Source organism: Carcharodon carcharias, chromosome 9 (genome assembly GCF_017639515.1).
Source record: "Carcharodon carcharias isolate sCarCar2 chromosome 9, sCarCar2.pri, whole genome shotgun sequence".
NCBI lineage: Eukaryota > Metazoa > Chordata > Chondrichthyes > Lamniformes > Lamnidae > Carcharodon > Carcharodon carcharias.
This window is the reverse complement of record NC_054475.1, coordinates 119,693,253-119,716,824: the sequence shown is the minus strand read 5'-3', so window position 1 is coordinate 119,716,824 and position 23,572 is coordinate 119,693,253. Positions and strand designations below refer to the sequence as shown.

At 42.2% G+C, this 23,572-nt stretch overlaps 1 protein-coding gene and 1 long non-coding RNA gene across 4 annotated transcripts in view; one reads left to right on the top strand and one right to left on the bottom strand.

Annotated features, from left to right (window-relative positions):
• LOC121282016 (chloride intracellular channel protein 2-like) overlaps positions 1 to 16,028 on the top strand; it is a 31,284-nt gene extending 15,256 nt beyond the window's left edge. For all 3 annotated transcript variants that reach the window (XM_041195338.1, XM_041195340.1, XM_041195339.1), the window contains 3 exons: positions 3,574 to 3,680; positions 11,090 to 11,271; positions 13,217 to 16,028. In XM_041195338.1, coding sequence (XP_041051272.1) covers positions 3,574 to 3,680; positions 11,090 to 11,271; positions 13,217 to 13,378 — 451 coding nt within the window. In that variant the 3' untranslated portion in view covers positions 13,379 to 16,028. The remainder of the gene's footprint in view (positions 1 to 3,573; positions 3,681 to 11,089; positions 11,272 to 13,216) is intronic.
• A 1,633-nt stretch (positions 16,029 to 17,661) lies between these two features.
• LOC121282501 lies at positions 17,662 to 23,305 on the bottom strand. The gene is made up of 4 exons (XR_005944052.1): positions 23,279 to 23,305; positions 22,827 to 22,861; positions 20,577 to 20,682; positions 17,662 to 17,871 (listed from the first exon to the last, which is right to left on the bottom strand). It is a non-coding gene; the product is annotated as an uncharacterized LOC121282501 (long non-coding RNA).
• Positions 23,306 to 23,572: the final 267 nt, after the last annotated feature.

The following is a 23,572-nucleotide window of genomic DNA, read 5'->3' as shown; positions in this document are numbered from 1 at the left end:
TCAGGTGATTACCACTGCGCAGGAGTGAGGAATGGGCCAGACCTGCGCCACGTACAGCAACACCAAGAGTGCCTCGCACTTGATGGCCAGGTTCTTACCCACAATGGAGGGGGAGCATCGCTCCCACATGCCCAGTTTTCTTTTCACCATAACCACTCACTCCTTCCAGTTTCTGACGATGCCCTGGTCCCTCTGAACCATATCCCCTGCACCTTCAGGCAGTCTGACCTGACAGTGAAGGGGATAAAGGATCAGTCAGCCCAGTTCCCAAAGAACATGGCCTCACTTTTGCCACAATTTACCTTGGCTCCTGAGGCCGGTTTGAACTAATCGCAGATGTTGATCAGTCTGCACACCGACAGAGCATCCGAGCAGAAGATGTTGACATCATCCATTTCTGGCTGCTTACTAATGCTTTGATCATGAATGGTAACAACTATGACCCACATTTAATTCAGACAAGATGCGGATGCTAGAAATCTGGAATAAAATTAGAAAATTCTGGAAATACTCAGCAGATCCAGCCGCATCTGTGGGGAGAGTCAAACTGTTGGTGTTTTGTTCACAATCACAATGTCAATCTACATTCTACAAAGTCAAAGTACAAAGTTACAGTTCAAGAATTCTCTGAGATCTGAAACAATTCTGGTTAGAGGAAGGCTGGAGAGAAGGAGAAATATCCACAAGAGGGTCCTTACTTCATTCAATCATTGATGCGACCATCCCACTACAGCCACAAGCAGTACCAACACCTCTCTTCTGTTCTTGCCTGGAGCTTGCTGTACTGCAACAGGAAAGCAGAGAACTGCACCAGTTTACATAGTCCCAACACCTGGTACTATTTAAATATGATGTGTCGGTCAAGGGAGAGTTTTTGCTCAGATTCCTGTTTGGTAGGAAGCGGGGGAAAGGAAAATATCCAATGGCAAATTTAGGAGTGGGGAATTTAGCTGTTCTCCAATGTGAGAAGCAAAATAGAGAAAAGTGTTTGCACACAAGGACACAAGAGATAAGGACAAGAGTTGCCAAATGGCCCATCGAGCCTGTTAAAAGACCATAAGACATAGGAGCAGAAGTAGGCCCATCAAGTCTGCTTCACCATTCAATGAGATCATGGCTGATTTGATAATCCTCAACTCCACTTTCCTGCCTTTTCCCCAAAACCCTTGATTCCCTTACTGATTAAAAAATCTGTCAATCTCAGTCGTGAATATACTTAACAACCCAGCCTCTACCGCCCTCTGCGGTAAAGAATTCCACAGACTGACTATCCTCTGAGGGAAAAAATTGTTTCTTATTTCTGTTTTAAATGGCAACCCCTTACTCTGAGATTATACCCTCTGGTCCTAGACTCTTCCTCAAGGGGAAACAACCTCTCAGCATCTACTCTGTCAAGCCCCCAATAATCTTATATTTTTCAATAAGGTCATCTCTCATTCTTCTAAACTCCAATAAGTACAGGCCCAACCTACTCAACCTCTCCTCATAAGAAAATCCCTCCATACCCGGAATCAACCTAGTGAACTTTCTCTGCACTGCCTCCAATGCTAGTATATCTTTCCTTAGATAAGGGGACCAAAATTGTTCACAATATTCTAGCTGTGGTCTAACTAGTGCCTTGCATAGTTTTAGCAAGACTTCCCTATTTTTATTCTCCATTCCCTTTGAAATAAAGGCCAACATTCCATTTGCCTTCCCTATTACCTGTTGAAATTTATGTTAGCTTTTTGGGATTCATGCACAAGGACTCTCAAATCCTTCTGTGCTACAGCCTTCTGCAGGCTTTCTCCATTTAAATAATATTAAACTCCTCTGTTCTTCCTGTCAAAGTGCATAACCTCACATTTTCCCATATTATATTCCATCTGCCACTTTTTTGCCCGCTCACTTAACCTGTCTATATCCCTCTGTAGACTCTTTGTGTCATCCTCACCACTTGCCTTCCCACCTACTTTTGTACCATCCCCAAATTTGGTGATAGTACATTCACTTCTCTTATCTAAGTCACTAATATATATTGTAAATAATTGAGGCCCCAGCACTGATTCCTGTGGCGCTCCACTAGTTACGGGTCGCCATCCTGAAAATGCCCCCCTTATCCCAACTCTCTGTCTTCTATTAGTTAGCCAATCCTCTATCCATGCTAATATACGACCCCCAACACCATGGGCTCTTATCTTATTAAGTAGCCTTACGTACAGTACCTTATCGAACATCTTTTGGAAATCCAAATATATTACATCTACTGGTTCCCCTTTATCTACCCTGATTGTTACCTCCTCAAAGAATTATAATAAATTTGTCAGGCATAATTTCCTCTTCATGAAGCCATGCTGCCTATGCTTGATTAGATTATATAATTCTAAATGCTCTACTATTACATCCTTTACACCCTTTTCTCAATGACAGATGTTAAGCTAATTGGCCTATAGATACCTGTTTTTTGTCTCCCTCCCTTTTTGAATAAGCCTGCTATAATTGACCGTTTAATACAATCATGGCTGATCTTGGGCTTCAACTCCACTTTCCTGCCCACTCTCTATATCCCTTGATTCCTTGAGAGACCAAAAATCTGTTTATATCACAGCCTTAGATGTATTCAATTATGCAACATCCACAACCCTCTGCAATATGGAATTCCAAGGATTCACAACCATTTGAGTGAAGCTATATCTCCCCATCTCAGTCCTAAATGATCCTCCCTTGATCCTAAGGCAGTGCTCCCATTTTTTGATTCCCCAGCCAGCAGAAACAACCTCTCAGTGTCTACCCTGTCAAACCCGTTCAGAATTTTGTAGGTTTCAATAAGATCACTGTTCATTCTTTTAAACCTTGAAGAACAGGGACACAATTTACTCAGTCTCTCATCACAGAATAAGCCTTTCATCTCAGGGACCAATCTGCATCAAATGCAAATATATCCTGATGCATGTAGTATTCCAGGTGTGGTCTCACTAAAGCCCTGTGCAATTGTGGCACAACTTCTTTATTCCTGTACTCCATATCCCTTTGCAATAAAGGCAACATGCCATTTTGCCTACCTAATTGCTTGCTGTACTTGCAGGCTAACTTTGTGTTCATTATACAAGCACGCCCAATTCTCTCTCTCTTAACATCAACATTTACAAGTTTCATGCATTTAAAAAATTATCTGCTTTTTTATTTTTGTGACCAAAGTGAATAGCCACACATTTCCCCACATTATACCCCATCTGCTATCTTGTTGCCCACTCACTTAACCTGTCTTTATCTCTTTGCAGCTGCTTTGTGTCTTCCTCACAGCTTACATTTCCACCTAGCTTTGTATTGTCAGCAAACTTAGATACATTGCTCCCTGTCTCTTCTTCTAAGTCCTTAATATAGATTGTGTATAAGTGAGACTTTCTGAACCAGCAGTGCAAACATTTCTGGATTTGATTCCTGGAAGATAAAAATTGGGCCTCAAATTCATGTCACAAATTAAATAGGTCCTTTGGAATCATATAATTTTCTTAGGAATCTGTGGCCTGAATGTTTTACACAAAATTGATGCGCATATACAGAAGAGAGTTCATGTTATCCTCTTTCTGTCAGGTACCCACACCTCACTCCACGACAGCCAGAATCTTATGCCGCTGGCAGTGACATCTTTGCCAAATTTTCAGCATACATCAAGAACACAAGTAAAGATGCCAATGAAAGTAAGTTCTGTTGCAACAATGAATTAGTGGTAAACTCTCCAGTCTGTGTTTACAGACAGGGTGGAAAATGACTTCAATTGGTCCTCGTGGGTTTGGTTTAATCTAAATAAATTAATTGTTGGGACACTGTGTCCTGTCATCCTGAGTGTCATTAATTTGCATCATGTGACTGAAAACCTATTCCATTTGGAATCAGTCATTCCAAAGGTCAGCAACCTTGTATAATAAGAAGACATTAAGTTTCGGAGCCCAAGCATAAAAGCCTTCACATCTTTATGTAATGATATTCTGAGAGTTTGGAAGTAGTTATAGTAGAGTTAAGGTATATTATGAATGGTAACATAGGAGCACAGGGACAGGAGGATATTCAGCCCCTCAAATCTTTCAGTATTTCAGTCTGATCATGGCTGATTTGTATTGTAACTCCATCTACCTGCCTTAGATCTATATCCCTTAACACCCTTGGTTAGCAAAAATCTATCTGATCTCAGATTTAAAATTATTAATTGAGCTAGCATCTATCGCTTTTTGTGGGAGTTATATGGTTTTGGGTTTGATGGTACTCACTTATCAAAGATGGAGGCTGGGGAGGGTGGGGGAGGAAAATTTCCAATGGCAAATTCAGGAGTGGGGATCGAGTTGTTGGCTTCTTGTACCATTTTCCCCACTGCAATATTGACTGTATTTCCACTCTGCATCAGCTTCACAATGACAGGTTCACACAAGTTACCTAACTCCCACTGCAAAAAGATAACAAATTTCATCCTGTGCTCAAAAGGAACTATTTGCATCACCTTTAATGTGAGCAGTAAAATACAAAAAGTGTTTTCATGCCCACTGAACTGGAAATGCAAACATTTCTGGATTTGATTCCTGGATGAATGGGAAGATAAAAATTCTTGTTCTAGTTGAATGGGTCCTTTTGAAACTATGGAATTTTCTTAGCAATCTGTGCTGTCATTTCTTTGTTCTTTGGTTTCCATTCGTTAGCAGTTAGTGAGATTGTACCTTTTCATGATTTATCGTTCCAGATGCTTATAGTGAAGCAAAATGACATATTTCAGAATTATTAGTGTTGGTTGAGTGAAGATTTCCCAGAAATTTGATTTTTTCCATTATTAAAGTGAAGTAAAATGTGTGCTGATACGCCAGTGAAATGACAGCATTTAGCAAAAATATTCTTTTCTGTCAAATGTATATGATGCAATTGGCTCAAAAGAGCGTGTGAAATGATTGTTAAAAGAATGTCAATACATGTTATGGATTCCTGATCAAAATAAACTTGTTTTTATGGGGAACTTTGAGGGCAGACTGAATACCTGAGAAAGCCAGCACTGAAGAGACCAACGTAATGATGCTTCAGGAGCAGCTCAAACTGTTCTACATGCTGTTGCTTGAATTTCTTCACACACACACACACACACACACACTCACACATGCACGCACACATACACACATGCACACATATAGACGCACACATGCACACGCTCACGGGCATACACACATATACACACACACAAACACACATGCGCACACACATACTTACGCACATGCATGCACACATGCACACGTAAACACACACACACACACACACACACACACACAAGCACATATGCACAAGCACACACATGCACACACCACAACACACACGCGCACAAATGCGCACACACATGCGCACACGCACATATGCACACATGCACATACAAGCACACACAGTACACAGACACAGACACAGACACACACCCTAAAAAACAAGGCTGAATAAAATGATCCTAGATTGGGAGCGGTCCCGCTTCGCAGAGCCATTTGCAAAGTCATCATCTTAATAAAACAGTAAGCGGACAGGTCCAAAAGTTAGGAACCTGCTTCTGTGATTCAAATAGCAATTGAAGACCCAATTAAAGTAATTAACAACTTATCTCACTGCCATAATATGGTCAGAAGGCAATAGTATGCCTTCAGGTTGAGATTCATTACAGGTGGGGCTGCTCATTTGAGTGGGCAGAGTAACCTTTTGGATTCTTTTTCATGAGGAGGACACTTCTCTGATTCAGAGATCTCTGTTGATTGTATGTTTTCCTATCCTTTACCTAGGTGACAAGTATCTGAGACAGATGCGGATTGTGGGCTCAGTTGGAGACACAACCTCCAGTGAGGAGGAGAGAAGGATTAGGGGAGTAGCTACGAGAAGGGAACACAGGCAGTTTTATGTTTTGGCTATCAGGTTCGCTTTGTCCGGTGAATGCTAGCCGCACCCTTGATATTAACAGCTTAGTTGGTACTTGAGAAACAATAAAGGCTGAGAGGCTGATTAACTGAACAAACACTGTTGGTTTATTGGAACTAAGAACAGAGCTTAGTTGTGTGCTTCTTCAATCGCCTCCAGACTTACAGTTACCCTGCACTGTATAGCAATTGGTCAATACAGGAACATTGTTGGCCAATTAACTACATTCTCTTCAAGGTACCTAGCACTCCACTTTACCACAAGGAGGCTCAGGATGCTGTAGTTCCTCACAAAGGGGACAGAGCATCACCAGATCCCAAGGGTCAGGAGGATCCCAGAAACTCTCAGCAGAAGTGCAGATGAACCTATTATATATTTTTTTCATTCATGGGATGTGGGCATCACTGGCATTTATTACCTAATTGGCTTTGTTCAGAGGGCATTTTTAAGAGTCAACCACATTGCTGTGGGTCTGGATTCACATATAGGTCAGCAGATTTCATTCCCTAAAGGGCATTAGTAAACATTTTATAATCATGACATCATTAAACTTTTAATTCCAGATATTTATTGAATTCAAATTCCACCATCTACCATGGTGGGATTTGAACCCAGGTCCCCAGAGTATTACCATGAGTCTCTGGATTACTAGCCCAGTGACAATGCCACTATGCCACTGCCTCCCTTTAACTGCCTGCAACTGAGCAAGACTCAATGCAGAAGACGACTCAGGTTTTCAAGGGCAGCTGTGACATCAGTACATGACATGTTCACAGGGGAGATCTCATCCAATTGTCTTGGGGACCCCTGACACCTGTCACATTGAAGCTGACAGTGGCACATTCTTTCTTCACAACAGGCTTATTGCAGGCAGGAGCCCTCAGTGGAATAACACAGCCTGCTGCACACCATTGCATCAAGGTGGTCACAGATGCAATGTCCTGAAGGGCTGGAAATTACATCTCCTTCACGCAGGATATCCAATACCAGATAAATAGACCCTAAGGAATTACATCAATTGCAGGTTTTCTGAGGATGCAGGGAGCCATTGCCTGCCTGCATGTAGCAATTAAGGCTCCTGCTGGACAGCCAAGTGCCTTCATTAACAGAAAGGGCTTCCACTAGATCAATGTGCAGCTCTTGTGTAACAATAATCAGCTGGGCATTCAGGTATGTGCCAGCTACTTGGGCAGCAGTCACAGCTCATACACCCTTACAAACTCGCAGGTTCCAGATCTTTTCACTTGCCTGGATTTCTTGGAGGGATCGCCACTAAGTGATAAGGGCAATCCACTGAAAAAATGGTTAATGATGCCTGTGAGGGTGCCACAATCTGATGCAGAGAAGATGTACAACAAGAGCCACACCAGCACCAGTGCCATGGTGGAGCCAACCATCAGACTCCTAAAAGTACACTTCAAATGCCTGGACAGATCTGGATGTGCGTTACAGTGCTCCCAATCACACGTGTCTTTAATGGATGTGGTTTGCTTCACACTCCGTAACATCGCCATACAAAGAGGAGATGCCCTGCAGGATGACGACAGGCCAGATGGAAGCCATTCCTCTCAGGATGATGGCGATGATGAATTGAGGGGTCGTGGCAATGCTCCTGCAGATGGTTGTGGCTGCAATTGAGTAGATGGCCGTGACACCCGGGATGGCTTAATACGGCTTTGGAGCTTCTTGCCACAGCTACAGAAGGAGTTCAGTGAAATCTCAGTCTTTGTTTTCCTAGTTGCAATGAGAGAGTCCTGTAGCCCTTGTGTCCAAACATTCCCCATCAACCCACAGGAGAACATGATTCCTCCTGCCCTCCCTCAACCTTTGATTTCCTCCCTCTACCTTCAGACACAAGTTACATAGCCACAGCAATCAATAAGAACATCAGCATGGAGGATTGTGAGTTTGATGTTTATCAACAGGCTTTCAAGGCATAACAGCATCAATAATTAAGGACCTCATCCATGTGCCCTTACATGTGACTAATGTGGATATTTACTAACATGTTTATGGATGCTCTGGTGCACTGCTCCCCTCTTGCTTGTGGCTTTAATGGAGAGAAGCGTCTGATCTGCCACCTTCCTTCCCTCGATGACTTTAGCAGGCATCCTTTGTGCAGCTGTGGCCTTGAGTGGCCAGCTACTCCAGGAGACTCTTGCTGAAATGCATGTGAGTCTTCAGTTGCCACAGTAATAGTCAAGGCCTGTATCAATGGCTGATGGACAGAGGAGATGCTGCCCCCATCAGAAGTGCCTTGCAAGGAACTTCCAGATGGAGGTGGCTGCTGCTCACTCCTGCCATTAGGGCCAGTGGGATTCCTGGGGCTAGGTGGGTGACCAAGCTCCCAGTTCCCCTGTCACCCTGGGCGTGAGCCCCTGAGCTCAGAGCCAGGGCAATGGTTTGCAGGTCACAGCACATCCTGACAATTGTGCGTGTAATACACTCAGTTTGCCCCTCCAGGACAGTCTGTCTATAGAGGAGGCTTGATGTTCCGAAGAGTCGGTGATTGCAGTGCACAGGCCTGGATGTACACCTCCATGATCTGGGCCAGAGCATGCAACCCCTCTGGTATATCTGCCAAATCTTCAGGGACCTCGTGCTGAACATCCAGCATCTGCCGCCTTAAGGACAACTCCAAAGGCTGATCATCCGACTCGGAATCAGTTTCTGGATCATACCGGATAATCCTCCAACTGCCCAAGGTTTGCTCCACCACACTCTCCGGCAGCAGCATGTGTGAATGTCAAGTGCCCTCACCAGTGTGTGCATGTCCCCTGTCTGACGTGCTAAACCCTGCCAATCTCCCAATATCTGGATGGTGCTGCGTGCAGAGAGAGGATGGGATGTTTCAACCTTCAAGTGTTCCTCGGAGGAGGCGGGAGGTTGCTGGACAGCTTCTCATGCAGCTTGCGCTGAAAAGGCTTCTCCTGTAACAGAGAGAAATCAGTAAGGGGGTAACCAGTATCCAATCACTTGACACATCAGCCCTGTCACACGACGCACATGAACTGTTTCACGGTCTGGTGCGAGTGAATAAACTCTACCTACACAATGAACCCATGAATGATGATCTGAAGGTCCAGATCCTGAAACTTTGTCAAGGTTTCAATGTGTTAACTCTATTCATCGGACACACTGCATATTCCCTCTACTTCACTAGACCACCACTAGCCACCTCCTCTTATCATCCATCCTGATACTTTTGCCATCTCACCAGAACCAGGCATCCCTCCAATCTCACCACTTCCTATACTCCTGGACAGGTCGGGCTCCAGCAGGGCCTGCACTTGCTCCTCATAAGGCGTCAGGAATTCCATGTTGGGTATACCCCTGCCTGTATGAGCTCTCTTGCTGATGTTGTGGGCTCGCTTCTCCTGAAAAGATTTGACACAGAGATTTCATCACAAATTTAATACTTGCCTTTGTGATGTCTCAAACCCATCAACAGATCAGCATGTGCCCAACTGAAGCCTATGCTTATGTGTCATAAGGTAATCCTGCCAACCACCTGCATATAACTAGACTATTGCTTGACATGCACAATGGCATGGTCTAGCACAGCAGTGTCCTTGCAGAATCATGCCACCTTTGAGGAGCAACTAACCTCAATGACCTCTTGTATTCATTGGCGAGACGTAAATCACACTGAAGCAAGATTGTTCATACTGATGCCATACTCACCCTTGCCACCTCATGACGTCATTGAGCCTTTTGTGGCACTAGGACAAAGCCCTCCTCACCATGCCAACACTGTTGACCTTGTTGGCCACCTCCAACTTCGCAGCACAAGTCTGCCTGGACTTCTTCCTCTTCCCAGCGCTCGGCGTGAGCTGGTCCTGTCTGTCATGTACTGCACACAGGAGGGCACCAAGTGCGGCCTCACTGAGTCTGGGGGCAGCTTTGCTCCTTGTGCAACACCTCTCTCCTCACTCCAGTGGCGCAGTTACCTATGCATGAAATTATGTAATAAATGGACAACTCCTTAATGCCAAAATGTGCGAGACTTGCTGATTTAAAAAAAAAAAATGTGCTACCTTTGAAAATTGACATGTTTGGCAGAGATTAGCCCAAATTTAAATAGATTTACCTGGCCAGACTAGAAAATTCACAAATCTTCACAATATACAGTTTGTCATGAGTGAGCATCTGGTGGGTCACCTGACACTGTCCCATGCCGGGTTGTTACGGGTCACGACATGCAGCCACTAAGACTGGACACCCTGCCCTCCAGTGCACATTGGGCGGGATGACGTTCTGTAACCCATCCTTGCCATTAATTGTTGGCAATTCGCGTACTATTGATAGCGGACCCAGAAGTTAGATCACAGCCAACTTCTGGATGTGGAATCTGCCGTTGGTGCATGTGTATTATTCAGCCATACACACACACACACACACACACACACAGAGAACCCCTTTCTTATAAGTTTGCGATTTATTTAACAAATGCATCTTTGAACACCATGGGCGGAATTTTGCCCTCGTCCGGCTGGCTTGGCGGGGTCGGGCAGGAGCGGTCAGGAAGCCGTCCACCGCCCGCGATTGGAGCCAGATCGTGATTTCACGCTGGTGGCCCAACTAAGGCCCACCCCGTCCTGCCCAGCACAGAGCTGCCTCAGGGAGGTGAGCAGTTTTGAAAATGAAAAATAAAGCATAGTAAGATGTTGAAAAACATGTCTCCACACGAGCAGGGACATGTTAGGAATTAGTACAAAAAGTTTTTTTTTAATGACGCCAACCATAGGGTTGAATGAGCAGTGAAAAATTTAAATCAATTGGATTGTTAATGGCCTTAATATGCCTTTTAATGATCGACAGGCGCACTGCCAACTCCTGCGCGCACCCGCTGACCAAAATATCGTGTGAGCTGACGTCATCGCATTCCGTTTTACGCTTGTTTGGATTGGGCACGTGCCCTCACGCTGAGCGTAATATTCTGCCCTTAAGTTTCCACACAGAAAACAAATTGTCTAAGAAGTAGTGTAACATGTGTGTGAAGCTTTACATTAACCTGAGAGTTAAACTCAGATTCTTAAGGTATCAAATATGTCTTAAACAAAGGAGTCATGAGATATTCCAGGCATTATTTTCTGACAGTTAATTGACTTCCAAAAGTTCAATACATTGAGAACTGACATTTGGCGAATGTGAATTATGCAACGTGATTATCACCTTCTAGAATTTAAGAAGGCCCTGCTGAAAGAGCTGAAAAGATTGGACAACTATCTGAAAGAACCCCTTTCTGATGAAATTGATGCTAATAGTTCAGAGATGATTCTTGTTTCCAAGCGGAAGTATCTAGATGGAAATGAGCTGACACTGGCGGACTGCAATCTGCTACCTAAGCTGCACATCATCAAGGTATCATTTATTATAAATTTCATGAAAATATATAGTTGGTAAGAGGGATGAAGGAGGCCCCATATTCTAAGAAGTAACAGAAACAGTTTGGCCCAATTCCTAATAGAGTAGACCTGGTGCCCTGGGAGCTTTCTGCGATGTACCACTTTAATTTCACAACATACAACAACTGCATCTGGACAACAAACACAAGCAGCATTTGATAGATTTATCTTGGGTGGTTTATTTTTTTCTAATTTTGTTCCACAATCCGGAGTGTCATCTAGTTGCAACCCATGTATTTTTTTTTAAAAATAGGTAGACTGTATAGAAATACATAGAAACATAGAAAATAGGGGCAGGAGTAGGCCATTCAGCCCCTCGAGCCTGCTCCACCATTCAATATGATCATGACTGATCCTCTTTCTCAACTCCATACAACACCAAACAGGCTGTAGAATATCTTGGCAGTCACGCACAAATAGTTTACTTATAAAGTCACAGTAAGGTTTTAATAACCTTCTGGCTGTCCCTTGTTTGAACCCTTCTATATTATGAATTAGATTTTCTGAACTGAGGAATTAATTTGGCTTATGTTTCCTGGACTGGGATCAGGAGCTAATGAACAAAGGTCCCGCTTCGGATCACTATCCAGTGATCTCTGAAGGAAACATATACATGTTTGGACATCAAGTGAGGACAGGACAAGTCCAAGTTGCCTCCCACAGTTGAATAATTCAAACAAGCCCTCACGGTTTAAAGAAACATTGGAAGAAATGCTACTTTAACAATGGGAGCTGTCAGTACCTTAATGAGTTGTTACCCTTAAGAGAAAAGAGGAAAGACTTCAGCAACCATATCTGAATGAATCAATGCATAAAACTTTGTCTGTTGTATATTCTGCCAGCATTGGGTTATTGAAAGAACGATGTCTAATTGGAATCATAGAATAGGTTTGTTTTAATTTAAAGTGTAACATAAATACCCAGTTGTGTGGAAGTTTAGGATTTTTTTCCATTTGATTATCTAAATGAATTACAAATATTTCCAATGGACATTTGATAGAATTTTATCAGATAAATAATTTTAAAACCTGGAAGTGTATCCCCCTGCTCATTCTATCTATCATATCGATAAACAAAGATCTTGGCCCTGAAAATGCACAGTATCTAGTCCCATCAAACATCCCTGCCTTACAATGTTCAAGGCCTCATTATAAAGGAGACCACTCTGCTGTAGGAGGAAATGTGTGTGAGCTAGTGATGCAGGCTTCTGAGACTGAATAATAGCTAGTTTTGTTTTCCCCATCCTGCCACAGCTCCTCTGGCAGATGTCTAACATGGATCTAAGGCTATGCGTTAGGTGCCCACCTAAATTATCATATTGAGGTAACCTCCCTTAACCATGGTTATTTACTCAGGTGCAGGAATAGGAGTCACAATTGCACATTTATCTGGGTGTTTGTGTTTGACAGATCTGAAGTTCAGTCTTTTTAAAACAGGACCTCATCTGACCTACCATGAGCAATGTGAGAGATCTGTCAATAAATATTTTTAAATCATTTAATGAATTCTGAGATCAGCCATCATACTCAAATCAATTGATGAGCCGTAGGAGTTTTAATTTAGTTTATCTTCTGCTTGCTGATGTCTGATGACTATATGAACCTGATCTTTCATCCAATCTGCTGGGCAACAATTGTCAACGGAGTGTAAAATGTGGTGGGGCTTAAATTGGGTGTCCGGCTCCAACTCACCAAGTTAAAATTGGGTCTGCAATTCTTTCTATGCATATGCTGAATAAATGGTGTAGATTAGCAATGCTGGAAAATTAACATCATTCAGATATTGTGAGCTTCCAAGCCATACTAAAGTTGGCAATGTAGTGCTCATGCACCTCACTGTTTTCATTTATTTTCTTCAATGCTCAAGTAATATTGGATATGTCTGTCTGGCCTCTTTTGCAGGTGGCTGCAAAGAAGTACCGGGATTTTGAGATTCCTGCAGAAATGTTTGCTCTCTGGCGTTATCTGAACAATGCATATAAACGAAATGAGTTTAGCCATACCTGTCCAACCAAGGAAGAGATTGAACGGGCCTATGCTGATATTGCCAAAAACCTGCAATGAGGATAATCTGACTCTCACATTGCACTGAAGATTTCTAATGTAATCACTCAAGCACCCATACATTGTTTGTTGGACAGAGAAGTGACAGAGAAGTCTGTTTCACTTCTGTTTGCTCACAATGCAGTTCTAGCGAGAAGCCTGTTCAGTGCAGCTTGTTTATTGCTAGCCATTGCTACCTATTGCTACCTTATTCTTCATGGTGCCTCAGTAGTAATGGGCCATCTAACTGTTAGTTTTGTATCTAGCATCATATTTCAAAGTGATACACTTTGTTACAATACAAAACATTCTTAAAAATAAGAGTAGAAATAAAGACAGTCAACAGCCTAGATCCTGAAAATCATAAAATATCCAGACTGCATAGTTTCCTCACCAAGCAACACCCAAACTCTACTTGGCCTCAAGCTTTATTTATTTAACAGCAATTAGAGTTTGAAGCTTTAAAGATTTCCCCTTAAGCTATAGTATAACACATTTGCGCTGCACAAGAAAATCTCGTTATCTTTATAGAATAATAGATTGCCTGATTTACCATGAGCAATTCATCGAGGGTGAACAGTTTTTGGCAACACACTTCAAAAATGGAGCTGTTCACAAATGTTTTTTGGCGGGAGCTGAACCTTATTAACTCACTGGAATTCCTCCTCATTTGACCACACTATCTTCCTCCAATGCCTCGACTCTGTCCCCAGGTGGGTGGAACTGCCCTAGCATGGTTTCATTCTTATCTTTCTAATCAGATGAAAATCTGTAATGACTTCTCTTCCCACTCTTGCATTGTTACCTCTAGAGCTCCCCAAGGATGTACTCTTGTCCCTTGCTATTTTTCATCTACATGCTAGTCCTAGGAGATAAATACAAAAACAAAACATAAGGTTCCACCACTAAGAACCCTCAGTTCTACCTCATCACTGCCTCCTTAAACTCTTTAACTGTCTCTGATCTGTCACACTACTGATTCAACACCCAACATTGAATGATTGAATGAACAGATATTTCACCAACCAACTATTGGGAAGGCTGAAGCCATTATCTTTGGTCCCCAACAGAAACTCCATTCCCTGCCCACTGTTTCAATCCAATTGACCAAGACCATTTGCAATCTCACCGCTGTGTTTGACCCCAAGTTGAGTTTCTGACCACATACCTACACCATCATTAAGACTGCCTGCCTCCACTTCCATAGTATTTCTCGTCTCCAACCTTCCCTCAGCTCATCTGCTGCTGAAGCCATTGCCCATGCCATTGTTCACTCTGAACTTGACTATTTCATTGCCCCCCCCCCACCCCCTGGCCAGCTTCCCACCTTCCACTAACCTAAACTTGTACTCAGCAAAACTCTGCTGCCTGAATCTTAACTCTCTCCAAATCTCATTCATCTGCCAGCCTTGCGCTTGTTGACCTTCACTGGCTCCCTGTCCAACAACACCTCAATTTTGAAACCCTCAGGCTTTATGTCATTTTTCCTGACTTCTCCTTCGATGGCTCAGTGTCAAAAATGTTTTTTTATTGATATCACTCCTGTAAAGTGGAACTTTTTACAATGGTAAATATGCTATATAAATGTAGGTTATTGTTATTATCTACTGGGGGAACTGAACCCATTAAACCACAGGAATCTCTTTTATATTTGCTGGCAGCTTATGAATAAAATTTGGTCAGCAACAATGTATTGTATATAGATAAATCTGCACACAATGAGACCCTGCTGTAGTGAATCTGGCTGCAACAAACTCTGCTTACAGTAAAAAACACAAAGCATTTACAAACGCAGTGGCAGTTCCTTATATGTTGAAATGGTTCCTTAAACAATTCTGCTAGTTCCTTGTACTCATCAGAAAGGGAATTTATCCAGGTTGGTGACTTTTTAAATAAAAATCTCCTCATCCACTCAAATACGAAAAACTCGTCCAGCAATAGATTTAAGTGGAAGTAGCTTACGCTGAACCAAGGGCTGGTCAAAGCACTATTGTAAATGACCTTCTAAATTCAGAATACAACCCAAGTTCAGAATACAACCCACAGAGAATCCTGGAACACTGTGGTATAGCACCAGACTATACTATAGCTCAACCCCACAGGTTTGCCACGCTGCCATCTCTAAAGCAAGGCTATGCACGTGGGACAGTCAGATTGTACTTGACCAGTAACCAGCCAACCTCCAACCTGAAAGCCCCTATCTAATCCAGTGCTCCCCACCCAAATTAATACCCCACTCTAGGCTCACAATACTCAAACCGACAAAACCAACTGAGCAGAAACAAGAAAGGCAAACTGAAGCTTCTAATTTGCAATATTTAAAATGTGTATTTTTAATTTGCACTAACAACATTCTCTGCATCAGAAGGCATTTTGTTTGACCTTGAATGTCCGGTTGAGTTGATAGAGAGGTAAAATTCTGAATTCCTGTAAAAATAAATCCGCTTTAGATTGACATGTCAGATGATCCTGACTTTCTACCCAGGAATGTGATGAATGTATGCAACACAAAGATTGTTCATTTATTGATAGTCTTATCTGAATAAATGTTAAGAAATCATAAACATATATAATATTTTGATAATATTGTGCAAATATGGAAAATTGGCATTGTCCTGTAGCATGCCCTTTAGAACTATCTTGTTGAACTACATTAAAGAATTGCATTGTCCTCTTGTTTCTAAGTTAGCTGATTTGTTTATTTGCTTTGGATGTCCCTTGTTGATGTGCTAATTCACCTCATGCTCAACTACATTCTTATTTCTTTTGAATTAATTATTTCTTAGTTCCATTTCCAATTAATATTTGATCTAAAAGATTTTAGCATATTTTCAAACATTAAATAGGCAATTCAAACGCTTAAGCATTTATATATATATATTTAATATATTATATATATAAAATATGTTGATTATCCAGTTATTAATTAAACTGCTTCACTGACATTGGGTTGGGTGGGGGAGGTGGTGGGGGGTTAAATTTATCCTTGTATCTGAGTGTATGTTAATGTGTGCTCGTTTTGCCAACCAGAATAAGGAGCAATTGTGTGCAGTTCTGGAATCCGCATTATAGGAAGGATGTGATTGCACTAGAGAGAGTGCAGAGGAGATTTACCAGGATGTTGGCTGGGCTGGGGAGTTTTAGTTATGAGGAGAGATTGGATAGTCTGGGGTTATTTTCCCTGGAGCAGAGGAGATTGAGGGAGGACATGACTGAGGTGTATAAAATTATGAGGGGCATAGATAGGGTAGACAGGAAGGAACTTTTCCCCTTGGTGGAGGGATCAATAACCAGGGGCATAGATTTAAACTAAGGGGCAGGAGGTTTAGACGGGATGTGAGAAAGAATTTTTTCACCCAGAAGGTGATGGGAACCTGGAACTCACTGCCTGAAAGGGTGGTAGAGGCAGAAACTCTCATTACACATAAGAAATATTTGGATGTGCACTTGCATCGCCATGACATACAAGGCTATGGGCCTAGTGCTGGAAAAAGGGATTAGAATAGTTAGGTATTTGTTTGACCAGTGCAGACTCAATGGACCAAAGGGCCTTTTTCTGTGCTGTAGACCTCTATAACTCTAGGACTCAATGAGGCATTTTTTTCACATCAGTAGCAACTCGCTGGTAGATATCATGTCGATTAGGCACTAGGTAATGGGGAATTATCATGGGTTGAGCAAAAAAGTCCAATGGTCAAAGTCTTCCTTTCTTTCTTGGGAATCTTGGGAAGTGAAAGCTGTTTGTAATGGTAATGGAACACTTTGCTACATTAGGTGCCCAGAGGCTAGCATTTTTAGCTCCTTTACTCCATTGAAACAATGCTCCAAACCTCATCCCTAGTGCAATTGTGTGACATTTCCATTGCCCACATCAGCTACCCCTGAGGGCTATCTCAGTGAGATTATTACTTCTGTGTACATTAAGGCTAAGCAAATTCAAAGTCACAGAGCCACACACACAATTAATTGTATTCAGGTGGCCTCTAATTCATTTCTCATAGATGAAGCTTTAATTCCCTTATCCAGGAATGTATTTAAACCCATATCCCTTTGAAAGAACATTGCATTAACCCATTATAGCACTCAAGCACTCTTAAGCTATCCACATAATACGAGTCAAACAATTCCCAAAAACTAAATGCTAGTCCATTATTGCCACTTTTATTTTATTTTATGACCATTTCATTGATTCTGGATGTTCTCTAGTTGAGATTGGCAAACAAGTCACAACTTTGCAATCTTGGGTGACATACACCCTCCGATTCACAAGGAGAAAAAAAACTGATGTCAGTACAAAAGTGTTGTTTATTCACATTGTGTTACAGATGTTTAACTACAAAAGTATTTACACATCCTCTGGGCTGCAGCTTCTCACTGGATGAGGCAGGGCCTGCTTGATAGGAATTTTACTGAGAGATTGGCTCTAGCATTGTGTAGAGCTGACTGCGAAGCGGTTGGATGTTAAGGTGTTGAGTCTGTCAGTCAGTCGGTGACACAATACTTCCAGAAACAGGCTGAGGGAGAAAAGAAAGACAGCACAGTTACCTATTGATCACAGCAGTGACTCTGACTTAGGAAGAAAGAAACAAGATTGGGCGATTAAGCCCATTGAGCCTGTTCTGCCTGGACTACTTGAATTCACACTTACTCCTGCTTATATACAAATCCAAATAGTATCAAATAAATCTAAAATGCAAATATCCACATAAAGTTCTTTCTCTTCATGGGAGCCTAATTAATACCAAACTGCATTAGGAAGTGAGCTGCGATGGATCAGAACTTTGTAAGTGTTTGGGAGAGTCAATGAGGGGGTGTCAGTGAGAGGGTGGGGGCCAGGGTTTGAGAGGCCATGGAGGAAAGACAATCTGGGAGGTAGTTACACTTTGGGAGGGCCCTCTGATGGACCCAGGGGGGCAGTTAAGTAGGGACAGCCCCCTGCCCATGACCAACCTGAGCGGGGAAACCTGTCATGCTGGCCACTTGGCTTGGGTCTCTCTCCAGTATATGGACTGCCAGCTTAAACCTAGGGAAGAGGATCAGAGTGAAGGTGTAAATATTATGAATGAAGACTTGGAGAAAGTGAATAGTTTCAAGTACTTGGGGTCAGTGGTGGCAGAAGATGGAAGTATGGAAATGGAAATCAGGCAATAGATTGGCTCTGGTTGGAGTAATTGGAAGAAGTGCAGTGGAGTGTTATGTGATAGGAAAGTATTGCTGATGCTGAAGGTTGGCTATAAAGAGCATTGGAGTCTGACAACTAAAAAATAATAATAGCAATATTTATTTATTGGTGCTGTGTAAAATTACTGAGAATGGCAAATGGATAAACCTATTTAACCACATTAATGCCAGGCTACCTTACCAATTTTTAACTAAACACAGAAGTATGGTGCAAATTTAGCCCTTCACATATTAACAGATAGAATTTAGCACATTATACTTTATAATAGTAAACAGTTTTGGATTACCATAATTCATAGTCGGTTACACAGAATTACGTAGAAATTACAGCACAGAAACAAGCCATTTGGCCCAACAAGTCTATACCAGAGTTTATGCTGCACACAAGCTTCCTCCCAACCCCCTTCATCTAAGCCGATCAGTGCAACCTTCTAATCCTTTCTCCCTCATACATTTATCTAGCTTCCACATAAGTGCATCTACATTATTTATCCCAATTACCCTTCATGGTAGCAGGTTCCACATCCTATTCACTTCCTGGGTTAATAAATTTCTCCTGAATTCCCTATTAGATATATTAATGACTGTCTTCTATTTACAACCCTGAGTTCTGGCCTTGGCCACAAGTGGAAACATTTTCTCTATGGAGAGGATTTTCCCCATGTTGGGTGGGTGCAGTGCGTGGGCCTGGGAGCAGCCACATAACGGTCCGCCACTTGTGATTGGGCCCCAGCCGCAATTTCACGCTGACTGGCCAATTAATGGCCAGCCAGCGTGAATCGCACGTTGAAACGTTGAGTGCTGCCTGGGTAGGTGGTGATGGGGGTTGGGGGTTGTGGTAGGGGCGGGAGGAGGTCGAGAGTGGCAGTCAGCGCATGTGTGCAGGTGTGCTCAGTGAAAACGCCCTGAAGGCACAGAGCTGCCTCAGGGAGTTGAAGACTTTTCACATTAAAAATAAAGTTTTCAAAAAAAAGGAAGACATGACTCCTCACGTGACTCTGTCACCTGAGCAGGGACATGTTGAAAATGAGTTCTAAAAATGTATTTTTTATTTTTAACTAACATCGGAAACCTCATCCCGCCCGTAGGTGAGGTTTCCTCAAAAATCCAAAGGCCGCTTGGCCTATTTGCCGCCTGCCAACCGTAAGGTTGGACGGGTGGGGAAAAATTGTGTTTAATTAATTGATTAATGGGCTTTGTAGCCCTCTTAATTGTCGCCAGATGCACTATCAACTCCCATGCGCTATTTCACACTCATGTGTGTCGGGTGCGCGCCTGCACTCTGAACTCAAAATCCTGGCCTATGTCTGCCCTACCAGGCACCCTCATAATTTTCAATTTTCTATCAATTCACCCCTCAGTCTTCCCTTTTCTAAAGAAATGAACCCCAGCTCGTTCAGTCCTCCCTGATAGTTACAATTTCTCAGTTCTGGTCTCATCCTTGCATTCTTTTTTGCACCTTCTCCAAGGTCCCCACATTCTTTTTATAGTATTCAGCAAAATGAATGACTAAAAGGGCAGGTGATAATTGATATATTTGAACACTGAGATCAGTAAAAATCCCTGGTCACTAGCACCTTACATTTATACAGCACCTTTGACATAGCAAAATGTCCCAAGGGCATTTTCATCAAAATTTGACACTGAACCACCTAAGAAGATATTATAGTGGATGATCTAAAACTTGGCAGAAGTGGTAGATTTTAAAGAGTGTTGTAAGGGAGGAGAGAGGTAAAAAGTCAAAAAGGGTTGGGAAGGGAATTCCAGAGCTTAGGGCCTTCACAGCTGAGGCCACGGCCACCTACGTTGCAGTGAAGAAAATCAGGGATGCACAAGAGGCCAGAAATGGAAGAATGCAGAGATCTTGGGGGTTTGAAGGAAGAAGCTGAAGTTGGGAGTGGCGAGACAATGAGGTCGCTGGAGAAAGCTTAAAGCAAATAAATGGCAGGCTTTCTCATGAATTCAGTGAACTCTGAAGTTTTTCTGAGGCAGGGCCTGGGAAAACCTGGCAGTTGCTTCTGATTGCTCAGAGCCTCACCTCTCTTACTGGACTTCAGAGCAGCAGGAGCAGATTTTGTGTATCTACGTTGTTGGAGATTTTGGGCAGCAGTAAGCTTCCATAATAGAGCCATCATGTTATCAACCTGCATGAGGAAGGTGCGATAAAAACAATAAAACAACATTGTCAGTGAGATAAAGAAATAAAATACAACTCAGTAACAGATTTATGCAGTGTATTGAGAGTGATATTTATATTTTATATTTTAAAAATTTATATTTTCAACATGCTTGCCAAAATGATGAAGTGTTCCATCAGCACAATTGGTATGAGTCCCACATTAAACTATTTATTTGTGTTTATAGAGGTCTAGATAATTACGTCATGGCGTGTTCGCACTGATGACTGACAATGCACAGTAAAAAAAGCAGGAATTTGTATTTTAATTGTGCCTTATCACATCTTCAGGTTGTCTCAAAGCATTCCTCAGCTATTAAACGCATTTTGGATTGCAATCACTGTTAATATTTAGTGATGGGCAAAGCCAATTGATGCATAGCATCGAATTAAAAATACTGCACCTTCTCCAAACACCGAAGCATCAGCTGGCATGAAATGTTCATTTCCTAAAGTCGGTCTGAAACTCGAGTCATCTAGCTGAGATAAACATTTAGCTAAACAGACAATGATTGAAACATATAAGATACTGAGGGAAAAGGTGAATTTGAAAAAGATGTTTCCTTTTGTGGGAGAACCTAGAAAAGGGTTCAGAGTTTAAAAATAAGGGGTTACCCATTCAGGACAGAGATGAGAAAAAATTATTTCTCTCAAAGGGTAGTGAGTCTTTGGAACTCGCTTCCTCAAAAGGTGGTGGAAGCAGAATCTTTGAAAATTTTTAAGGCAGAGCTAGATAAATTCTTAATAAGTAAGGAGATGAAAGATTATCGGGGGTAGGGGGGAATGTGAGGTTGAGATTACATTCAGATCAGCCATGATCTTATTGAATGGTGGAGCAGGCTTGAGGGGCCGAGTGGCCTATTCCTGCTCCTAATTTGTATATTCTTATGGTTAGATAGATTGAGAATCCTGGGAAATAGGTTAAGGGTCTTCATTATATTTTGATCAGATAATAACAAATGAATATCTACCAACATGCCAAACTGATGAAGGCAGACAGGGCCTCAGTTTAACATCTCATCCGCAAGTCAGCACCTCTGACAGAGCAGCACTTTCTGATTAATGCACTGAAGTGGCACACTACACTGTGTGCTCTGATATGGGGCTTGACCCAACCAACAAACTGCTGGTTCAGGGACATGAATAGCCAGGAGTTTCCGGCCCTAACATGGTGAGACCCATCGCGAGAGATTCGGCAGCCCCGTCAATAGACCATTGACTTTCGGTGGGACTGGATGATCCTGGTGGCAAGTGAGACTGGAAAATCCTACCCATTGTGACCACTGAGCCATGGCTGCCACATGCATTGTTTTATTTTATTCAATCACTCAGTCACATTTCTTTAGTCGCATGCTGATCTGCTGTTGATGCACTTTCCCAAACAGATTCAGCTCCTGATCTTACTGGACATTTAAACTATGGCTTTCCGTAGATAGTAAATGACTGATTAAGCAGATCCCCAAGTTCAAGTGGTGTCGAGTCAGTCAGTGAAACAGTGCCACAGTACCACCTACTGGTCATTCCAGAAGCAACATTTTTTTTATTGCAAGCAATGCTGATTACATACTATTAGACACATAACTGAAGGAGGCAATATTAAAAGGAGTTAATTTCAAACACATGATTTTACACATGATGAATTTGAAGGGAGATCCCACTTTGCCTGACAGCAGCATTATCAGGCAAAATTTGACACAAAGCCACAAAATGACATGTTGGGACAGGTGACCAATTACAGTGGTAGAACAAAGTTGCGGATCTTAAGGAACGATATAAAGGAAAAGAGAGAGGTAAAAAGGTTTAGAGAAGCAAGTCCAGAGCTCAGGTCCAAGACAGCTGAAGGCACAACCAGCAATGTTATGGCAATTAAAATAGGGGGTGTGCAAGAGGTCATAATTTGAGGTTTGCAGATGTCTTGGAAGGTTGTCGGGCTGGAAAGAGTTACAGAAATAGGGAGGGACAAGCCCATGTAGGGATCTGAATGCAAACATGAGAATTTTAAAATCAAGTTGTTGCACAGGTCAATAACGCCAAGTGACTGACCAAGAAGATAACAGGATAAGAAGGGAAAAAACAACTTACAAAAGGTAGTGAACCTTTCCTAACACTTACCAGGTTGGCATTATCTCCAAGTGAGTCTACGGTATCTGCAAACAATTAAAGCAATGTATTAATTCAGGGTTGTCAATGCAAGGTTTATCATCAGCAATTCTGAAATCATGGCAGCCAACCACACAGCACAATTCAACGCCAAAAATAATAGAGGTGGGAATTAATTGTGGGCAAGGATGTGCTAAACAAAAGAGTTTTATTAGCTAAAATAAATCATAGCTTTACCAAAATTATGCAGAGGAGCAGAACTCGAGTCAGTCTTGGGTTTAATTTAGGTATTCATAAGTACTCAACAGTGAGCTGAGCTTGATTTTGTTTACCAGTTTGTTGTTAAACGACAAGACTTACTTCTGCAAGAGCAGTTGGCAAAAGAAAGAAACAGAAAGTGCCATTAGGTCAAAAGGAAATGGCCCAACCATGCAATACAGAATTGGTAGGAAGGTATTTCTTACCTTCCTGTGGACCAGCTTCTCCCAGATTGAGCACTGTCTCCTCTTGCTTTGGGAATGCAGAATAAAAGTCAGCCTTTCTCCTAGCTCCAACAGAGGAAATGTCATTCGACAGGAACCCAACTGCGTCCTCAGCCATTCTGGGGTCAAATTCTGTCAAATATTAATGTAAAATGAGCCTAACAGTTAGCCAACTGCATTAGCTGCATCCTCTTTGTACAGTTTCGCATCTTTCCAGTGCTATTAGCAATTCTATTTTCAGCAAGCCAACTATCAGTGCTTCATGCTGACACTTCA